The sequence below is a fragment of the Salmo trutta genome, chromosome 31 (assembly GCF_901001165.1).
Source record: "Salmo trutta chromosome 31, fSalTru1.1, whole genome shotgun sequence".
Taxonomy (NCBI): domain Eukaryota; kingdom Metazoa; phylum Chordata; class Actinopteri; order Salmoniformes; family Salmonidae; genus Salmo; species Salmo trutta.
Window position 1 is genome coordinate 44,008,399 of NC_042987.1, and position 21,069 is coordinate 44,029,467.

Below are 21,069 nucleotides of genomic sequence, written 5' to 3' on the forward strand. Positions count from 1 at the left end.
ACAATGGGGAAGTAATAATGCTTTCAAAGTTGATACATTTGTAACCTCACTTTGAGAAAATGGCCTTTGAATGTTTTGGTACCTACTGGAGAGCTCTTCTTTGTCTACACCCATTCAGCATCGTTCACACCCTCTTAAGCTTTAGCCGCACCCGTCTCTTTAAGGATTCAACCAAAGATTTCAAGACTAAAGGCTGGTTTATACTATGGGTGTGTTCGTAAATTGAATCTAGAGTGCCAGAATGTGCTCTAGTATAGTAGTATAACCCAGCCTTTAGTCTTGAAAGTACAGTATAGCTATAGCCTAGCTACAGTGAGGGGAAAAAAAGTATTTGATCCCCTGCTGATTTTGTACTTTTGCCCACTGACAAAGAAATGATCAGTCTATAATTTTAATGGTAGGTTTATTTGAACAGTGAGAGACAGAATAACAACAACAAAAAATACAGAAAAATGCATGTCAAAAAATTTTGTAAATTGATTTGCATTTTAATGACTGTATGTACAGTACCAGTCAAAAGTATAGATACACCTACTCATTCCAGGGTTTTTCTTTATTTTTACTATTTTCTACTTTGTAGAATAACGTAACGTTCGTCGTATGAGGTAGTTGAAGTGGACCAAGGCGCAGCGTGGTAAGTGTTCATGATTACTTTATTCATAAACACACTCAAACAAAAGCGAAAACGCACAGTTCCGTCAGGTACAGACACTAAACAGAAAACAACCTCCCACAAACACAGGAAGAAAACAGGCTGCCTAAGTATGATTCCCAATCAGAGACAACGATAAACAGCTGCCTCTGATTGGGAACCACACTTGGCCCAAAAACATAGAAACAGAAAACATAGACTTCCCCACCCGAGTCACACCCTGACCTAACCAAACATAGAGAATAATAAGGATCTCTACGGGGTGTGACAGACACACCTACTCATTCCAGGGCTTTTCATTATTTTGTAATATTTTCTACATTGTAGAATAATAGTGAAGACATCAAAACTATGAAATAACACATACGGAATCATGTAGTAACTGTCACACCCTGATCTGTTTCATCTGTCCTTGTGCTTGTCTCCACCCCCCTCCAGGTGTCGCCCATCTTCACTACTTATCCCCTGGGTATTGATACCTGTGTTTTCTGTCTGTGCCAGTTTGTCTTGTTTGTTCAAGTCAACCAGCGTTTTCCTCCTCTTTTTCTCGTCCTCCTGGTTTTGACCCTTGCCTGTCCTGACTCTGAGCCCACCTGCCTGACCACTCTGCCTGACCCTGAGCCTGCAGTCCTGTACCTTTGCTCCTACTCTGGATTATCGACCCCTGCCTGCCTTGACCTGTCGTTTGCCTGCCCTTGTTGTTGCAATAAACATTGTTACTTCAACACAGTCTGCACTTGGGTCTTACCTGAAACGTGATAGTAACCAAAAAAGTGTTAAATCAAAATATATTTTAGATTCTTCAAAGTAGCCAACCTTCGCCTTGATGACAGCTTTGAACACTCTTGGCATTCTCTCAACCAGCTTCATGGGGCAGTCACCTGGAATGCATTTCAATTAACAGGTGTGCCTTGTTAAAGTTAATTTGTGGAATTTCTTTCCTTCCTAATGTGTTTGAGCCAATAAGTTGTGTTGTGACAAGGTAGGGGTGCTATACAGAAGATAGCCCTATTTGGTAAAAGACCATGTCCATATTATGGCAAGAACAGCTCAAAAAAGCAAAGACAAACGACAGTCCATCATTATTTTATTTATATTTTATTATTTCACTGTAGAGCCTCTAGCCCTGCTCAATATGCCTTAACCAACCATGTTCTTCCACCTCCCACATATGCGATGACATCACCTGGTTTAAACGTCTCTAGAGACTATATTTCTCTCATCATTACTCAATGCCTAGGTTTACCTCCAATGTACTCACATCCTACCATACCTCTGTCTGTACATTATGCCTTGAATCTATGCTATCGTGCCCAGAAACCTGCTCCTTTTACTCTCTGTTCCGAACGTGCTAGACGGCCAGTTCCTATAGCCTTTAGCCGTACCCTTATCCTACTCCTCCTCTGGTCCTCTGGTGATGTAGAGGTTAATCCAGGCCCAGCAGTGCCTAGCTCCACTCCTACTCCCCAGGTGCTCTCATTTGTTGACTTCTTGTTTGAATTCTGGCTTTGGAAAACCACCAAAAACCATGATATCTCCATCCCTAACTTTAACATTTTCCGCCAAGATCGAACTGCCAAAGGGGGCTGCGTTGCAATCTACTGCAAAAATAGCCTGCAGAGTTCTGTCTTACTATCCAGGTCTGTACCCAAACAATTCGAGCTTCTACTTCTAAAAATTCACCTTTCCAGAAACAAGTCTCTCACTGTTGCCGCTTGCTATAGACTACCTTCTGCCCCCAGCTGTGCCCTGGACACCATATGTGAACTGATTGCCCCCCATCTATCTTCAGAGCTCGTGTTACTAGGTGACCTAAACTAGGACATGCTTAACACCCCGGCCATCCTACAATCTAAGCTTGATGCCCTCAATCTCACACAAATTATCAATGAACCTACCAGGTACAACCCCAAATCCATAAACACGGGAACCCTCATAGATGTCATTCCTAACTAACTCGCCCTCCAAATACACCTCTGCTGTTTTCAATCAAGATCTCAGCGATCACTGCCTCACTGCCTGCATCCGTAATGGGTCAGCGGTCAAACGACCTCCACTTATCACTGTCAAACGCTCCCTAAAGCATTTCTGCGAGCAGGTCTTTCTAATCGACCTGGCCGGGGTATCCTGGAATGACATTGACCTCATCCCGTCAGTAGAGGATGCCTGGTTATTCTTTAAAAGTGCCTTCCTCACCATTCCCCATTCAAAAATGTAGAACTAGGAATAGATATAGTCCTTGGTTCACTCCAGACCTGACTGCCCTTGACCAGCACATAAACATCCTGTGGCGTTCTGCATTAGCATCGAATAGCCCCCGTGATATGCAACTTTTCAGGGAAGTTAGGAACAAATATACACAGGCAGTTAGGAAAGCTAAGGCTAGCTTTTTCAAACAGAAATTTGCATCCTGTAGTACAAACTCAAAAAAGTTCTGGGACACTGTAAAGTCCAAGGAGAATAAGAGCACCTCCTCCCAGCTGCCCACTGCTCTGAGGCTAGGAAACACTGTTACCACCGATAAATCCACAATAATTGAGAATTTCAATAAGCATTTCTCTACGGCTGGTCATGCTTTCCACCTGGCTACCCCTACCCCGGTCAACTGCTCGGCACCCTCCACAGCAACCCGCCAAAGCCCCCACCATTTCTCCTTCACCCAAATCCAGATAGCTGATGTTCTGAAAGAGCTGCAAAATCTGGACCCCTACAAATCAGCCGGGCTAGACAATCTGGACCCTCTCTTTCTAAAATGATCTGCCAAAATTGTTGCAACTCCTATTACTAGCCTGTTCAACCTCTCTTTCGTATCGTCTGAGATTTGCAAAGATTGGAAAGCTGCTGCGGTCATCCCCCTCTTCAAAGGAGGGGATACTCTTGACCCAAACTGCTACAGACCTATCCTGCCCTGCCTTTCTAAGGTCTTCGAAAGCCAAGTTAACAAACAGATCACCGTCCATTTCGAATCCCACCGTACCTCCTCCGCTATGCAATCTGGTTTCAGAGCTGGCCATGGGTGAACCTCAGCCACGCTCAAGGTACTAAACGACATCATAACCGCCATCAATAAGAGATATTAATGTGCAGCCGTATTCATCGACCTGGCCAAGGCTTCGACTCTGTCAATCACCACATTCTTATTGGCAGACTCGACAGCCTTGGTTTCTCAAATGATTGCCTCGCCTGGTTCACCAACTACTTCTCTGATAGAGTTCAGTGTGTCAAATCGGAGGGCCTGTTGTCCGGACCTCTGGCAGTCTCTATGGGTGTGCCACAGGGTTCAATTCTCAGGCCGACTCTCTTCTCTGTATACATTAATGGTGTCTCTCTTGCTGCTAGTGAGTCTCTGATCCACCTCTACGCAGACGACACCATTCTGTATACTTCTGGCCCTTCCTTGGACACTGTGCTAACAAACCTCCAAACGAGCTTCAATGCCATACAACACTCCTTCTGTGGCCTCCAACTGCTCTTAAATGCAAGTAAAACTAAATGCATGCTCTTCAACCGTTCGCTGCCCGCACCTGCCCGTCCGTCCAGCATCACTATTCTGGACGGTTCTGACTTAGAATACGTGAACAACAACAAATACCTAGGTGTCTGGTTAGACTGTAAACTCTCCTTCCAGACTCACATTAAGCATCTCCAATTCAAAATTAAATCTAGAATCGGCTTCCTATATCGCAACAAAGCATCCTTCACTCATGCTGCCAAACATACCCTCGTAAAACTGACCATCCTACCGATCCTCGACTTCGGCGATGTCATCTATGAAATAGCCTCCAACACTCTACTCAATAAATTGGATGCAGTCTATCACAGTGCCATCCGTTTTGTCACCAAAGCCCCATACACTACCCACCATTGCGACCTGTACGCTCTCGTTTGTTGGCCCTCGCTTCATACTCGTCGCCAAACCCACTGGCTACAGGTTATCTACAAGTCTCTGCTAGGTAAAGCCCCGCCTTATCTCAGCTCACTGGTCACCATAGCAGCACCCACCCGTAGCACGCGCTCCAGCAGGTATATCTCACTGGTCATCCCCAAAGCCAATTCCTCCTTTGGTTGCCTTTCCTTCCAGTTCTCTGCTGCCAATGACTGGAACGAACTGCAAAAATCACTAAAGCTTCAGACTCATATCTCCCTCACTAGCTATTACCACCAGCTGTCAGAGCAGCTCACAGAACACTGCACCTGTACATAGCCCATCGGTAAACAGCCCATCTACCTACCACATCCCCATATTGTTATTTATTTATCCTGCTTCTTTGCACCCCTGAATCTCTACTTGCACATTCATCTTCTGCACATCTACCATTCCAGTGTTTAATTGGTGTATTGTAATTACTTCGCCACCATGGCCTATTTATTGCCTTAACTCCCTTAACTTACCTCATTTGCACTCACTGTATATAGACTTTTGTTTTCTTTTGTTCTACTGTATTATTGACGTATGTTTTGTTTATTCCATGTGTAACTCTGTGTTGTTGTATGTGTCAAATTGCTATGCTTTATCTTGGCCAGGTCGCAGTTGCAAATGAGAACTTGTTCTCAACTAGCCTACCTAGTTAAATAAAGGTGAAATAAAAAATAAATAAAAAATTATTTTAAGACATGAAGGACAGTCAATGTGGAAAATTTCAAGAACTTAAAGTTTATTCAAGTGCAGTCGCAACAACCATCAAGCGCTATGATGAAACTGGCTCTCATGAGGACCGCCACAGGAAAGGAAGACCCAGAGTTCCCTCTGCTGCAGAGGATAAGTTCATTAGAAAGGGAAAGGAGGATACCTAGTCAGTTGTACAACTAAATGCCTTCAACTGAAATGTGTCTTCAGCATTTAACTCAACCCCTCTGAATCAGAGAGAAACCCAACAACAACAACTTCGAAAGTTTAACTGTCAAGCGCTATGATGAAACTGGCTCTCACGAGGACCACCACAGGAAAGGAAGACCCAGAGTTACCTCTACTGCAGAGGATAAGTTCATTAGAGTTAACTGCACCTCAGATTGCAGCCCAAATAAATGCTTCACGGAGTTCAACATCAACTGTTCAGAGGAGGCGTGAATCAGGCCTTCATGGTCTAAGTGCTGCAAAGAAACCCCTACTAAAGGACACCAATAAGAAGAAGAGACTTTCTTGGGCCAAGAAACACGATCAATGGGGTTATATCCTGCCTGTTTGGCCCTGTCCGGGGGTATCATCGGATGGGGCTACAGTGTCTTCTGATCCCTCCTGTCTCAGCCTCCAGTATTTATGCTGCAGTAGTTTATGTGCCGGGGGGCTAGGGTCAGTCTGTTTCATCTGGAGTATTCTCTTGTCTTATCCGGTGTCCTGTGTGAATTTAAATATGCTCTCTCTAATTCTCTCTTTCTTTCTTTCTTTCTTTCTCTCGGAGGACCTGAGCCCTAGGACCATGCCTCGGGACTACCTGGCATGATGACTCCTTGCTGTCCCCAGTCCACCTGGCCATGCTGCTGCTCCAGTTTCAACTGTTCTGCCTGCGGCTACGGAACCCTGACCTGTTCACCGGACGTGCTTGTTGCACCCTCGACAACTACAATGATTATTATTATTTGACCATGCTGGTCATTTATGAACATTTTAACATCTTGACCATGTTCTGTTATAATATCCACCCGGCACAGCCAGAAGAGGACTGGCCACCCCTCATAGCCTGGTTCCTCTCTAGGTTTCTTCCTAGGTTTTTGGCCTTTCTAGGGAGTTTTTCCTAGGGAGTTTTTCCCAGCCACCGTGCCTCTTTCACATGCATTGCTTGCTGTTTGGGGTTTTAGGCTGGGTTTCTGTACAGCACTTTGAGATTTCCGCTGATATACGAAGGGCTATATAAATACATTTGATTTGATTTGAATGGACATTAGACAGGTGGAAATCTGTCATTTGGTCTGATGAGTCCAAGTTTGAGATTTTTGGTTCCAACCGCCTTGTTGTTGTGAGACGCAGAGTAGGTGAATGGATGATCTCCTCATGTGTGGTTCCCACCGTGAAGCATGGAGGAGGAGGTGTGATGGTGCTTTGCTGGTCACACTGTCTGTGATTTATTTATAATTCAAGGCACACTTAACCAGCATGGCTACCACAGCATTCTGCAGTGATACGCCATCCCATCTGGTTTGTGCTTAGTGGGACTATTATTTGTTTTTCAACAGGACAATGACCCAACACACCTCCAGGCTGTTTAAGGGCTATTTGACTAAGAAGGAGAGTGATGGAATGCTGCATCAGATGACCTGGCCTCCACAATCACCTGACCTCAACCCAATTGAGATGGTTTGGGATGAGTTGGACCGCAGAGTGAAGGAAAAGCAGCCAACAAGCGCTCAGTATATGTGGGAACTCATTCAAGACTGCTAGAAAAGCATTCCAGGTGAAGCTGGTTGAGAGTATGCCAAAAGTGTGCAAAGGGTGGCTACTATGAAGAATCATGTTTAACACTTTTTTGGTTACTACATGATTCCATATGTGTTTATTTCATAATTTTAAGGTCTTCACTATTATTGTACAATGTAGAAAACATTTTAAAAAATAACAAAAAACCTTTGAATGCTTGTCCAAACTTTTGACTGGTACTGTAATTCTGGCCATGGTGGTCATGGTGAATGTTGGTCTGACTCACGTGAGTTCTCCACTCCTCAGCAGACAGATCTCTGCATCCTGAACAGCTCCAGTCTGGTCATGTAGGTCCTCTGGTGTGGTGTCTGCTGTACTGGCACCACCGTTACTAGGCAAAACAAACAAACAAACAAACAAACAAACAAACAAACACACACAGTATCAAAAATAGCATCAGGCATGTGTTCTGAATGTGTATGTCTGTATGTGTGTGTACTCACGGCTCTGCTGCCCCCTGGGGTTTGGTGTGAGGAGAGCAGGTAGTGAAGGAGAGAGAGTGACTGTTGGAAACACCAATTACTTCCTCTTCTGTTATGATGTCATATGCAGCGTCATCTGCCCTTGGCACTGCCGGGTCTGAGAGTGAGAGAGAAGGAACATAACATTAGACCAATTAGGATCTGGCTAAAAAAAAAATACTTCAGTTATAGAACCCATTGCCCTTTATGGTTGTGAGGTCCGGTCACCAACCAAGAATTCACAAAATGGGACAAACACCAAATTGAGACTCTGCATGCAGAATTCTGCAAAAATAATCCTCTGTGTACAACGTAAAACACCAAATAATGCATGCAGAGGAGAATTAGGACAATACTCGCTAATTATCAAAATCCAGTTAAAAGCCAATAAATTCTACAACCAACTAAAAGGAAGCGATTCCCAAACCTTCCATAACAAAGCCATCACCTACAGAGAGATGAACCTGGAGAAGAGTCCCCAAAGCAAGCTGGTCCTGGGGCTCTGTTCACAAACACAAACAGACCCCACAGAGCCCCAGGACAGCAACACAATTAGACCCAAACAAATCATTAGAAAACAAAATGATACATACTTGACATATTGGAAAGAATTTACAAAAAAACTGAGCAAACTAGAATCCTATTTGTCCCTAAACAGAGAGTACACAGTGGCAGAATACCTGACCACTGTGACTGACCCAACATTAAGGAAATCTTTGACTATGTACAGACTCAGTGAGCATAGCCTTGCTATTGAGAAAGGCCGCCGTAGGCAGACCTGGCTCTCAAGAGAAGACAGGCTATGTGCAACACTGCCCACAAAATGATGTGGAAACTGATCTGCATTTCCTAACCTCCTGCCAAATGTATGACCATGTTAGAGACACATATTTCCCTCAGATTACACAGATACACAAAGAATTTGAAAACAAATTCAATTTTGATAAACTCCCATATCTATTGGGTGAAATACCACAGTGTGCCATCACAGCAGCAAGATTTGACCTGTAGCCACAAGAAAAGGGCAACCAATGAAGAACAAACACCATTGTAAATACAACCCATATTTATGTTTATTTATTTTCCCTTTTGTACTTTAACTATTTGCACATCGTTACAACACTGTATATAGACATGATATGACATTTGAAATGTCTTTATTCTTTTGGAACTTTTGTGAGTGTAATGTTTACTGTTCATTTTTATTGTTTATTTCACCAAGTGTTAATTATCTATTTCACTAAACATATGTTTCCCATGCCAATAAAGCCCTTAAATTGAAACGAGTGAGAGTGAGTGAGCGAGAGAGAGGATAGAGAGGAGAGAGAAGATAGAGAGGAGAGAGAGAGGAGAGAGAGGAGAGAGGGTAGAGAGAGGAGAGAGGGTAGAGAGAGGAGAGAGAGAGGGGAGAGAGGAGAGGAGAGGAGAGGAGAGAGAGAGGAGAGAGGAGAGAGAGAGGAGAGAGGAGAGAGAAGATAGAGAGGAGAGAGGAGAGGAGAGGAGAGGAGAGAGAGAGGAGAGGAGAGGAGAGGAGAGGAGAGGAGAGGAGAGGAGAGGAGAGGAGAGGAGAGGAGAGGAGAGGAGAGGAGAGAGAGAGGAGAGAGAGAGGGAGAGAGAGGAGAGAGAAGATAGAGAGGAGAGAGGAGAGGAGAGGAGAGAGAGAGGAGAGGAGAGGAGAGGAGAGGAGAGGAGAGGAGAGGAGAGGAGAGGAGAGGAGAGGAGAGGAGAGGAGAGGAGAGGAGAGGAAAGGAGAGAGCGAAAGAAAGAAAGAATATGAGTAAAAGAGAGATATTGAGTGAGTATGAAATAATGTTTGTGTAACCATCCGTCTAATTTAAGAGTGTGTGTCTGAGTGTGTATGTGGTCTCACCTGTGTTGCTGGGTTGCATGGTTCTGCCAGGTTGGGGCAGAGGGTTGAAGGGTGTGTGTGGTGCAGTACAGGTATCTTCCTGAGGATGGCGCTCTACCACAGCACTGTGCTGACTGTAGCAGACTGAGCAGCAGCGCTCTCTGGCGCCCCCCTCCATCAGGCTGACTGTGTTACTGCAGCAGTAGTAGCAGAACCCACGGCCACACAGTCTAGGGAGAATACAGAATACAGAGAGAGACAATGAGACAGTGAGAGATACCTGACACCAGCTGAATGGACTGCTGCAGGAGAGACAGTGAGAGTTACCTGACACCAGCTGAATGGACTGCTGCAGGAGAGACAGTGAGAGTTACCTGACACCAGCTGAATGGACTGCTGCAGGAGAGACAGTGAGAGATACCTGACACCAGCTGAATGGACTGCTGCAGGAGAGACAGTGAGAGATACCTGACACCAGCTGAATGGACTGCTGCAGGAGAGACAGTGAGAGTTACCTGACATCAGCTGAATGGACTGCTGCAGGAGAGACAGTGAGAGATACCTGACACCAGCTGAATGGACTGCTGCAGGAGAGACAGTGAGAGTTACCTGCAGGTGTGTCTGTGAAGCCACCAGCTGAATGGACTGCTGCAGGAGAGACAGTGAGAGTTACCTGCAGGTGTGTCTGTGAAGCCACCAGCTGAATGGACTGCTGCAGGAGAGACAGTGAGAGTTACCTGCAGGTGTGTCTGTGAAGCCACCAGCTGAATGGACTGCTGCAGGAGAGACAGTGAGAGGTATTGCTACAGGTATCTCTCTCTGTCTGCTCTTCCGCTCTCAACTTCTGCTCAAACTCCAGAGCATCAGACTTCTGCCACAAGGCATCCTTCTCCCTGGATAATACACACACGGTATAATTCACACAGGGCATGCACACGTCTGTCCCAATCCATCCTTCTCCCTGGAAAGACACGACACACACACAGATCTTCACAGGTCCACCTGTACCCAAATACTCCAGGACCCGATCCATGACCCGACTGGGTCTGGATCCAAAATAATGTCTCAGGTCTGGGTCGGATCTGATCTGTCACAGGTCTCGGGTACGGCGCTTTTTAACTGACTTCTTCGGAAAGGCACGTACAGATCCGAACGCGACTGCTGCTGCTGCTCTTGGCTTTTCATGAGAGTGGAGCGTGGCACATGTAGCAAGGTGTTGGCCATCTATTTTTTTTATTTTTTATTTATTTTACCTTTATTTAACTAGGCAAGTCAGTTAAGAACAAATTCTTATTTTCAATGACAGCCTACCGGGGAACAGTGGGTTAACTGCCTTGTTCAGGGGCAGAACGATGGATTTTTACCTTGTCAGCTCAGGGATTCGAACTTGCAACCTTTTGGTTACTAGTCCAACACTCTAACCACTAGGCTACCCTGCCGCCCAATGAGTCAAAGCTGCAGTAGGCTACAGTTCTAGAGCCTCCGTGTGATAAAAGTTAGGAGAAATCTAATCAATGGAAGATGGCATTAAAAGTTAAAGGAGAAGGACAGGCTACAGTTCTAGAGCCTCCGTTAGTTAGGAGAATCTAATCAACTAGAGCTCTTCTAGCTGGGCCGTTGGGGAAGATGGCATTAAGAGTTAAAGGAGAAGGACAGGCTACAACCAAGAGCCAACAGGTCGGCTGCTCCTTTATATTCTGAATGGAGTTGTTGTTATCTGGAACTGTAGGATTAGAAAACACATGCACTGCAGCCTCAGTTAGCCTAGCTAGCTAACGGTAGCTAGCTTAACTAGCTTCTCCCGGTTTGATGCAGTCAAGACAAGTACTTCGTAATCATCGTTTAAGGTAAATAATCTAGCTATGGCAGCTACACTACATGGTCAAAAGTATGTGGACACCCCTTTCAAATTAGTGGATTCAGCTATTTCAGCCACAGTATAAAATCAAGCACACAGCCATGCAATCTCTATAGACAAACGTTGGCAGTAGAATGGCCCGTACTGAAGAGCTCAGTGGCTTTCAACGTGGCACCATCATAGGATACCACCTTTCCATTAAGTCAGTTCGTCAAATGTCTGCCCGGCTAGAGCTTCCCGGTCAACTGTAAGTTCTGTTCTTGTGAAGTGGAAAAGTCTAGGAGCAACAACGGCTCAGCCGTGAAGTGGTAGGCCACACAAGCTCACAGAACGGGACCGCCGAGTGTTGTAGCATGTAAAAATCATCTGTCCTCAGTTGCAAGACTCCACTACCTAGTTCAAAACTGCCTCTGGAAGCAACATCAGCACAATAACTGTTTCTCGGGAGCTTCATTAAATGGGTTTCCATGGCCGAGCAGCCGCACACAAGCCTAAGATCATACACAATGCCGAGCGTCGGCCGCCATTGGACTCTGGAGCAGTGGAAACGCGTTCTCTGGAGTGATGAATCACACTTCACCATCTGGCAGTCTGACGGACTAATCTGGGTACTGGCGGATGCCAGGAGAACGATACCTGCCCCAATGCATAGTTACAACTGTAAAGTTTAGTGGAGGATGAATAATGGTCTGGGGCTGTTTTTCATGGTTCTGGCCCCTTAGTTCCAGTGAAGGGAAATCTTAACGCTACAGCATACAATGACATTCTAGATGATTCTGTGCTTCCAACTTTATGACAACAGTTTGAGGAAGGCCCTTTCCTGTTTCAGCATGACGATGCCCCCATGCACAAAGCGAGGTCCATACAGAAATGGTTTGTCGAGATCGGTGTGGAAGAACTTGACTGGCCTGCACAGAACCCTGACCTCAACCCCATCAAACACCTTTGGGATGAATTGGAACGCCGACTGAGAGCCAGGCATAATCGCCCAACATCAGTGCCCGACCTCACTAATGCTCTTGTGGCTGAATGGAAGCAAGTCCCCTGCAGCAATGTTCCAGCATCTAGTGGAAAGCCTTCCCAGAAGAGAGGAGGCTGTTATAGCAGCAATGTACCAACATCTAGTGGAAAGCCTTCCCAGAAGAGTGGAGGCTGTTATAGCAGCAATGTTCCAACATCTAGTGGAAAGCCTTCCCTGAAGAGAGGAGGCTGTTATAGCAGCAAAGGGGAGACCAACTCCACTCTGCTCGTTTTGGACGAGCAGGTGTCCACATACTTTTGGCCATGTAGTGTATTTGTGTACTATAGTGTAAGTCAGCTTGGTTGGTTGTCTCTCTTCTCTCCCTCCCTGCTCCCCAGTATGGCCCCTCCCCTCCTGCTAGAGCAGTCTCTGGTTAGTAAAGCAGCTTCACCCAGAACAGAACAGGCTATAATAATCTATATGGAATTGTTTTAAGGTCATACCAAGGGTCATTTAGCTAGTTGAGTTTGAATTTTAAGACCCCTCGTAGTATAATATATATGTTTGAGGAAAAAACGCATTGAATAACAGATAGTCCTTACTGCTATTAGCCCATAGAAACCCATTGAATAACAGATTACTGCTATTAGCCCATAGAAACACATTGAATAACAGATTACTGCTATTAGCCCATAGAAACACATTGAATAACAGATTACTGCTATTAGCCCATAGAAACACATTGAATAACAGATTACTGCTATTAGCCCATAGAAACACATTGAATAACAGATTACTGCTATTAGCCCATAGAAACACATTGAATAACAGATAGCCCCCCCCAAAAAAAATCTGAAGGACGTTTGTTCTGAAGTGTCAGAGATATAAGAAAGATCAGGAAACATTTATATTTTTCACATTATTTAACCCCTTATTTTTCAGTACTAAACAGTCTCCATCTATACTGTACTTCCATAAATGTTTTCAACAAGTACAGGGGAACTTCAGACGAGTTGTGTGAGTCTGGTGGGCATCCTAGAGCAAAACAACCAACATGTACGTATTTGTGAGAGTCTCACCTTTCCACAGAGGGGTCTTAAAGTGCCTTCGGAAAGCATTCTGACCCCTTGACTTTTCCCACATTTTGTTACAACCTTATTCTAAAATCGATTCAATAAAACCATTTCCAGAAATACCTTATTTATAATACCTTTGCTATGAGAATCAAAATTGAGCTCAGGTGCATCCTGTTTCCATTGATCATCCTTGAGATGTTTCTACAACTTGATTGGAGTCCACCTGTGGTAAATTCAACTGATTGGACATGATATGGAAAGGCACGCACCTGTCTATATAAGGTCCCACAGTTGACAGTGCATGTCAGAGCAAAAACCAAGCCATGAGGTCGAAGGAGTTGTCAGTAGAGCTCCGAGACAGGATTGTGTCGAGGCATAGATCTAGGGCATTGAAGGTCCCCAAGAACACAGTGGCCTCCATCATTCTTAAATGGAAGAAGTCTGGAACCACCAAGACTCTTCCTAGAGCTGGCTGCCCGGCCAAACGGAGCAATCAGGTGAGGAGGGCCTTGGTCAGGGAGTTGACCAAGAACCTGATGGTCACTCTGACAGAGCTCCAGATTTCTGTGGAGATGGGAGAACCTTCCAGAAGGACAACCATCTCTGCAGCACTCCACCAATCAGGCCTTTATGGTAGAGTGGCCAGACAGAAGCCACTCCTCAGTAAAAGGCACATGACAGCCCGCTTGGAGTTTACCAAAAGGCACCTAAACGATTCTCAGACCATGAGAAACAAGATTCTCTGGTCTGATGAAACCAAGATTGAATTATTTGGTCTGAATGTCAAGCGTCACGTCTGGAGGAAACCTGGCACCATCCCTACGGTGAAGCATGGTGGTGGCAGCATCATGTTGTGGGGATGTTTTTCAGCGGCAGGGACTGGGAGACTAGTCAGGATCGAGGCTAAGATGAATGGAGCAAAATACAGAGAGATCCTTGATGAAAACCTGCTCCAGAGCGCTCAGTACCTCAGACTGGGGTGAAGGTTCACCTTCCAACAGGACAACGACCCTAAGCACACAGCCAAGAGAGCGCGGGAGTAGCTTCGGGACAAGTCTCTGAATGTCCTTGAGTGGCCCAGCCAGAGCCCGGACCTGAACCTGATCAAACATCTCTGGAGAGACCTGAAAATATCTGTGCAGCGACACTCCCCATCCAACCTGACAGCGCTGGAGAGGATCTGCACAGAAGTATGGGAGAAACTCACCAAATACAGGTGTGCCAATCTTGTAGGGTCATACCCAAGAAGACTCGAGGACGTAATCGCTGCCAAAGGTGCTTCAACAAAGTACTGAGTAAAGGGTCTGAATACTTATGTAAATGTTATTTCAGTGTTTTATTTTTAATAAATTAGGAAAAAAATTATAAAAATAGGTTTTTGCTTTGTCATTATGGGGTATTGTGTGTAGATTGATGAGGAATAAGGCTGTAACAACGTGGAACAGGTCAAGAGATCTGAATACTGTATATCTATATATCTATCTATCTATATATATATATATATATATATATCTATATATGTGTATTAGTATGCAGCCCAAACTGTTGGGATGCTACAGACAGAAGTTGGCAGATCGGCTGCCGACTTCAGACAAGTTCCAAGATGCTTGTGGGGGTCGTAGAGCAAAACAGAGATCACCATCGTGTTTGTGAGACTCATATTCCCAGTTCATAATAGGTTCAAATGTCACAGACCATTTTGTGAGAAGACTGATTTTCGGGAATGTCTCACGGTCTAACAAACACAGCTCTAGCTCTGTCACCTTTCACCGCAGATGCAGGAAGTGTTACATAGGCAGATGCAGGAAGTGTTATATAGGCAGATGCAGGAAGTGTTACATAGGCAGATGCAGGAAGTGTTATATAGGCAGATGCAGGAAGTGTTACATAGGCAGATGCAGGAAGTGTTACATAGGCAGATGCAGGAAGTGTTACATAGGCAGATGCAGGAAGTGTTACATAGGCAGATGCAGGAAGTGTTACATAGGCAGATGCAGGAAGTGTTATATAGGCAGATGCAGGAAGTGTTACATAGGCAGATGCAGGAAGTGTTATATAGGCAGATGCAGGAAGTGTTACATAGGCAGATGCAGGAAGTGTTCCATAGGCAGATGCAGGAAGTGTTCCATAGGCAGATGCAGGAAGTGTTCCATAGGCAGATGCAGGAAGTGTTCCATAGGGAGATGCAGGAAGTGTTACATAGGCAGATGCAGGAAGTGTTACATAGACAGATGCAGGAAGTGTTACATAGGCAGATGCAGGAAGTGTTCCATAGGCAGATGCAGGAAGTGTTACATAGACAGATGCAGGAAGTGTTCCATAGGCAGATGCAGGAAGTGTTACATAGGCAGATGCAGGAGGTGTTACATAGGCAGATGCAGGAAGTGTTCCATAGACAGATGCAGGAAGTGTTACATAGACAGATGCAGGAAGTGTTACATAGACAGATGCAGGAAGTGTTACATAGGCAGATGCAGGAAGTGTTCCATAGGCAGATGCAGGAAGTGTTACATAGGCAGATGCAGGAAGTGTTACATAGACAGATGCAGGAAGTGTTACATAGGCAGATGCAGGAAGTGTTACATAGGCAGATGCAGGAAGTGTTACATAGGCAGATGCAGGAAGTGTTACATAGGCAGATGCAGGAAGTGTTACATAGGCAGATGCAGGAAGTGTTACATAGGCAGATGCAGGAAGTGTTACATAGACAGATGCAGGAAGTGTTACATAGGCAGATGCAGGAAGTGTTACATAGGCAGATGCAGGAAGTGTTACATAGGCAGATGCAGGAAGTGTTACATAGGCAGATGCAGGAAGTGTTACATAGACAGATGCAGGAAGTGTTCCATAGGTAGATGCAGGAAGTGTTCCATAGACAGATGCAGGAAGTGTTACATAGGCAGATGCAGGAAGTGTTACATAGGCAGATGCAGTGGTTTGAGACGCATCTAACGTAAAACAACATATCTCTAGTTTAAACTGACAGATTTTTATGGGGATTTTTTTTATTACGTTAATTAAATTCCAGCTGGGGGCGCGGACATCGACCTTAGGGGGTTAAAAATGACTTTTTTCCCCCAGTTCCGGAGCCGACCAGGTCTATATGGAACGGGTCTTGTTGTCCCCGTTCGGAACTGGTCTTTAAAATGATTTAATTAGTTCATGCACATTGGGTCCTGGTGGGAAAACCCCAGGTCCGTTTCGGAACGGGTACAACTTTTTGGACCCATGAAGACCTCTAAAACACACGCACGCATGCACACACACACAGGGGACGCCACACACCACAGTTACAAATAATTACTGATGATAGATCGAGATCGATTGATCAGCAAATCAGCTGACTGATTGATTGATTGATTTGTTGATTGACTGATTGATTGATTTGTTGATTGATTGATTGATTGACTGATTGATTGATTACCTGATGAGTTCTATGAGTCTTTCCTCCAGATTGATCTTGGTGCGGTACAGGTCGTCCAGTTCAGCTGAGGTCCGAAGCTCATAGCTCTGTTTGTCCTGACAGGCTTTCCGTAGTCCCTCCCTCAGCTCCTCACAGGACCTCTGAGACACAACCAGGCTCTCTTCACTCCTGATACCACAGAGACATTGATATAATACTACAACTATATAATACATGAGTATAATACAATCCTTACACCTAAAGACAGCACACACACAACAGAGACATACTGTATAATGTCTTCACTGTGACTGACAGGAAAGACTCACGTGGTCACAAAAGACACACAGAACTATATGTGACCGACCGCCTTGATTCAGTCTTATGTAGCAAAATTTGAAATTGTGATTTTTACATTGGATAAAAGCAGAGAGACAGAGCTACAAAATGGTATATCATACACTGCATTTGAGGAACAATGGGAAAGTAATTCTGCTTTGACAGTTGATAAACTTGTAACCTCACTTTTGAGAAAATGGCCTTTGAATGTTTTGGTACCTACTAGAGAGCTCTTCTTTGGCCCCACCCATTCAGCATCGTTCACACCCTCTTAAGCTTTAGCCCCACCCATCTCTTTAAGGGTTGTCTCCGAGCGTTCTGTACTAACAACAGCAGTCAAGCACCCAAGCTAACTTACTAGCTACTTTCAGACACAAATGAGAGAACAGCTCACTGAACATTACTCTCCCTAGCAGAGCTGGTTAGGCTGTTATGTTATCCAGAGTGTTGGTGACTGCAACTGTGCTGTCAGATTGTCCGTTGGTAAATTCAGAGCGTTTCGCTCTTGGAGCATTCAGAGCGCACACTGGACACTCTGGCCGACGAGTAGGGTTGATCCGAGCATTCTGACCTCACAACGGCAGTCAAGCACCCAAGCTAACTGGCTAATGTTGGCAGGCTTGCTAGCTACTTCCAGACAGAAATTAGATAACAGCTCACTCTGACCATTTTACTCTCCCTAGCAGAGCTGGTTAGGCTGTTTTCATGTTATCCAGAGCGTTGGTGACTGTAACTGTGCTGCTGGCAACAATTTAATTAGCAATATTTTGCTGATGTTTACTGACATCGGCCATATTCAACGGGTGTTGAGCGTTCGTAAATTCATCAGTTATTCTGCGCTCTGGTCTGGTACCCTCACACGAGACGAGAGTGCTCTGAAATCGGAGTAGATGGCCAGACTGAATTTACGAATGCACCCGAAATGGTTACTTGCATATTGGAGTATTTTGTTAAGACGTGTAGCTAGCTAGCTAGCTCTGCAGGTAGCTAACCAACCAGGTTCAATGTTAGCTAGCTAGCTAACAGTACATTTTAACTTGAAATGAAAACAACTTTGTCAAAATTAGAAACGTGTAATATCTGAAAATGTAGCTAGCTAGACTATCTTACCCGTATACATCATGATTGGACGTTTCTCCCTGTCACAGATGCCACGCTTGCCCTTAGTTTGAAGATGTAATCCGGAGACAGGTGTTTTCTCAATCTCCTTAGCTATCGTACTCTAATTCCACTGATTTCAAAACTCAGTCCTCCAGAAAGTGGAGAGCAACACTTATGCAGTTTTAATACACGATACATTAAAAAAAGCTGTGTTAGACAGGATTACCTAGAGATACTGACCAGCTCAAATAGACAGAAGCATGCAATATGGCAGACCAATCCCAACTCATCTCTCGGCATGTCCAGCCCACTCATTATCTCAGCCAATCATTGCTAGCGGGAAAGTTGCTGTCCTTTTTCTGTGGCTAAAACCAACTAGGCTCGTAATTTAACAAATGTATTGGTATTTACAGATGGCATACAAGTTTGTTATTAAGGCACATGAAAGTTCACATGTTCCAGAAAGCATTTCTGCCAAAAAACGCATTTTGATAAAAAAAAGAAAAAGATTACGTTCAAATGGCTCTCGTGTGAAATAGTGATCCTCAACATTCGCCTAGTTTCCTGAATCAAGTCACATATATAACAACAAACCTATATACAGTCACCTGGTGAGGTTGTCTACTACCTATATAACACCTATATACAGTCACCTGGTGAGGTTGTGTACTACCTATATAACACCTATATACAGTCACCTGGTGAGGTTGTATACTACCTATATACAGTCACCTGGTGAGGTTGTATACTACCTATATACAGTCACCTGGTGAGGTTGTGTTCTACCTATATAACACCTATATACAGTCACCTGGTGAGGTTGTATACTACCTATATAACACCTATATACAGTCACCTGGTGAGGTTGTATACTACCTATATAACACCTATATACAGTCACCTGGTGAGGTTGTATACTACCTATATAACACCTATATACAGTCACCTGGTGAGGTTGTGTACTACCTATATAACACCTATATACAGTCACCTGGTGAGGTTGTGTACTACCTATATAACACCTATATACAGTCACCTGGTGAGGTTGTATACTACCTATATAACACCTATATACAGTCACCTGGTGAGGTTGTATACTACCTATATAACACCTATATACAGTCACCTGGTGAGGTTGTGTACTAACTATATACAGTCACCTGGTGAGGTTGTATACTACCTATATAACACCTATATACAGTCACCTGGTGAGGTTGTATACTACCTATATAACACCTATATACAGTCACCTGGTGAGGTTGTGTACTACCTATATACAGTCACCTGGTGAGGTTGTATACTACCTATATAACACCTATATACAGTCACCTGGTGAGGTTGTGTACTACCTATATAACACCTATATACAGTCACCTGGTGAGGTTGTGTACTACCTATATAACACCTATATACAGTCACCTGGCGAGGTTGTGTACTACCTATATAACACCTATATACAGTCACCTGGTGAGGTTGTATACTGCCTATATACAGTCACCTGGTGAGGTTGTGTACTACCTATATACAGTCACCTGGTGAGGTTGTGTACTACCTATATAACACCTATATACAGTCACCTGGTGAGGTTGTATACTACCTATATACAGTCACCTGGCGAGTTTGTGTGTCAAGTGCTGCATCTCCTCCTCTCTCTGTTGTATTAGCTTCTGTGATGTGGCGATCCAACTGGTGTTATCCTCTAGAAGGTGATGGAAGCCCTGCTTCTCACTCTGCACAACAACAACAACGTGCTCAGTTGTTAGAAGGTCTAGTAGGGTCGAGGTTAGGAAGGAGTGAGAAGATTAAAAAAATGTGTCTGTGTGTGTGTGTGTGTGTGTGTGTGTGTGTGTGTGTGTGTGTGTGTGTGTGTGTGTGTGTGTGTGTGTGTGTGTGTGTCTGTGTCTGTGTGTGTGTGTGTGTTTGTGTCTGTGTGTGTGTCTGTCTGTCTGTCTGTGTGTGTGCATGTGTGCGCGCGTGTGCGTGTCTGTGTCTGTGTGTGTGTGTGTGTGTGTGTGTGTCTGTGTGTGTGTCTGTGTGTGTGTGTGTGTGTGTGTGTGTGTGTCTGTGTGTGTGTGTGTGTGTGTGTCTGTGTGTCTGTGTGTGTGTCTGTGTGTGTGTGTGTCTGTGTGTGTGTCTGTGTGTGTGTCTGTGTGTGTGTCTGTGTGTGTGTCTGTGTGTGTGTGCCTGACCTCCAACTCGTCCAGCTTGGTCTTCAGGTATATCTTCTTCTCCTGCTCCACTTCAGACCTCACAGCCTTCAGCTCCTCAGACAGAGCCTAGTGGTAGATAAACAATCTCTAACTAGAACAATGTTGTTAGAATCATTTGTATGTGTTAGGATAAAGACTTAAGTGTTCCACTCTGTTATTATAGAATAGGGGGAAATGTTAGATAATTATGAGAAGATAAAACCAGGATGTGGGTAGATCTGGTAGTAGTGTAATACTATGATGGTATATTCTTTAGTAGGGATGTAAACAGAGTGAAGTTGTAGAGTAGATAATAGAAAATCATTAGAGGGTTTCAAACCAAGAGGTTCCCAACAGGGGAGGGGAGGTGGAAGCCTTGAAGAATGTGGCAACTTTTATGGTTCTTTGTGGTTAGTGGAAAAGTACTGGTTGTTTGAGAAGGGAGTGGTCTCAAGATAGGAATGTATGTGTGTATTATAAAAGGACTGAGTCCTAATTTTGGACTTTAGAGCTCTCGTGAATAAAGCCCGTTGAACCTTTTCTTAGAAATCTGAGACTTTGCCCAATTATTAGTGAATCAAGGGACTTACAAACTTCGTTGAATTGGTTAAAGATTAAATGCATTATTGGGATAAAAAATTCCTTTAACAATTGGAATTTAACAATACCCGTTGACTGTCGTTCCAGGGGACACTGAAAACCGTGCACGGACGGATGAAACATCCGTAATTAACAAAGACCTGCCCTCTAATATTAAGGGTTAATTTC

At 44.4% G+C, this 21,069-nt stretch overlaps 1 protein-coding gene across 1 annotated transcript in view; it reads right to left on the reverse strand.

Moving 5' to 3' along the window:
• Positions 1-21,069, reverse strand: part of LOC115170251 (FYVE and coiled-coil domain-containing protein 1) — a 55,139-nt gene that overhangs the window by 17,729 nt on the left and 16,341 nt on the right. The window contains exons 10-16 of the mRNA XM_029726649.1: positions 20,302-20,388; positions 19,724-19,842; positions 16,694-16,861; positions 10,112-10,267; positions 9,396-9,604; positions 7,508-7,643; positions 7,291-7,395 (exon numbers count right to left, since the gene is read on the reverse strand). Coding sequence (XP_029582509.1) covers positions 7,291-7,395; positions 7,508-7,643; positions 9,396-9,604; positions 10,112-10,267; positions 16,694-16,861; positions 19,724-19,842; positions 20,302-20,388 — 980 coding nt within the window. The remainder of the gene's footprint in view (positions 1-7,290; positions 7,396-7,507; positions 7,644-9,395; positions 9,605-10,111; positions 10,268-16,693; positions 16,862-19,723; positions 19,843-20,301; positions 20,389-21,069) is intronic.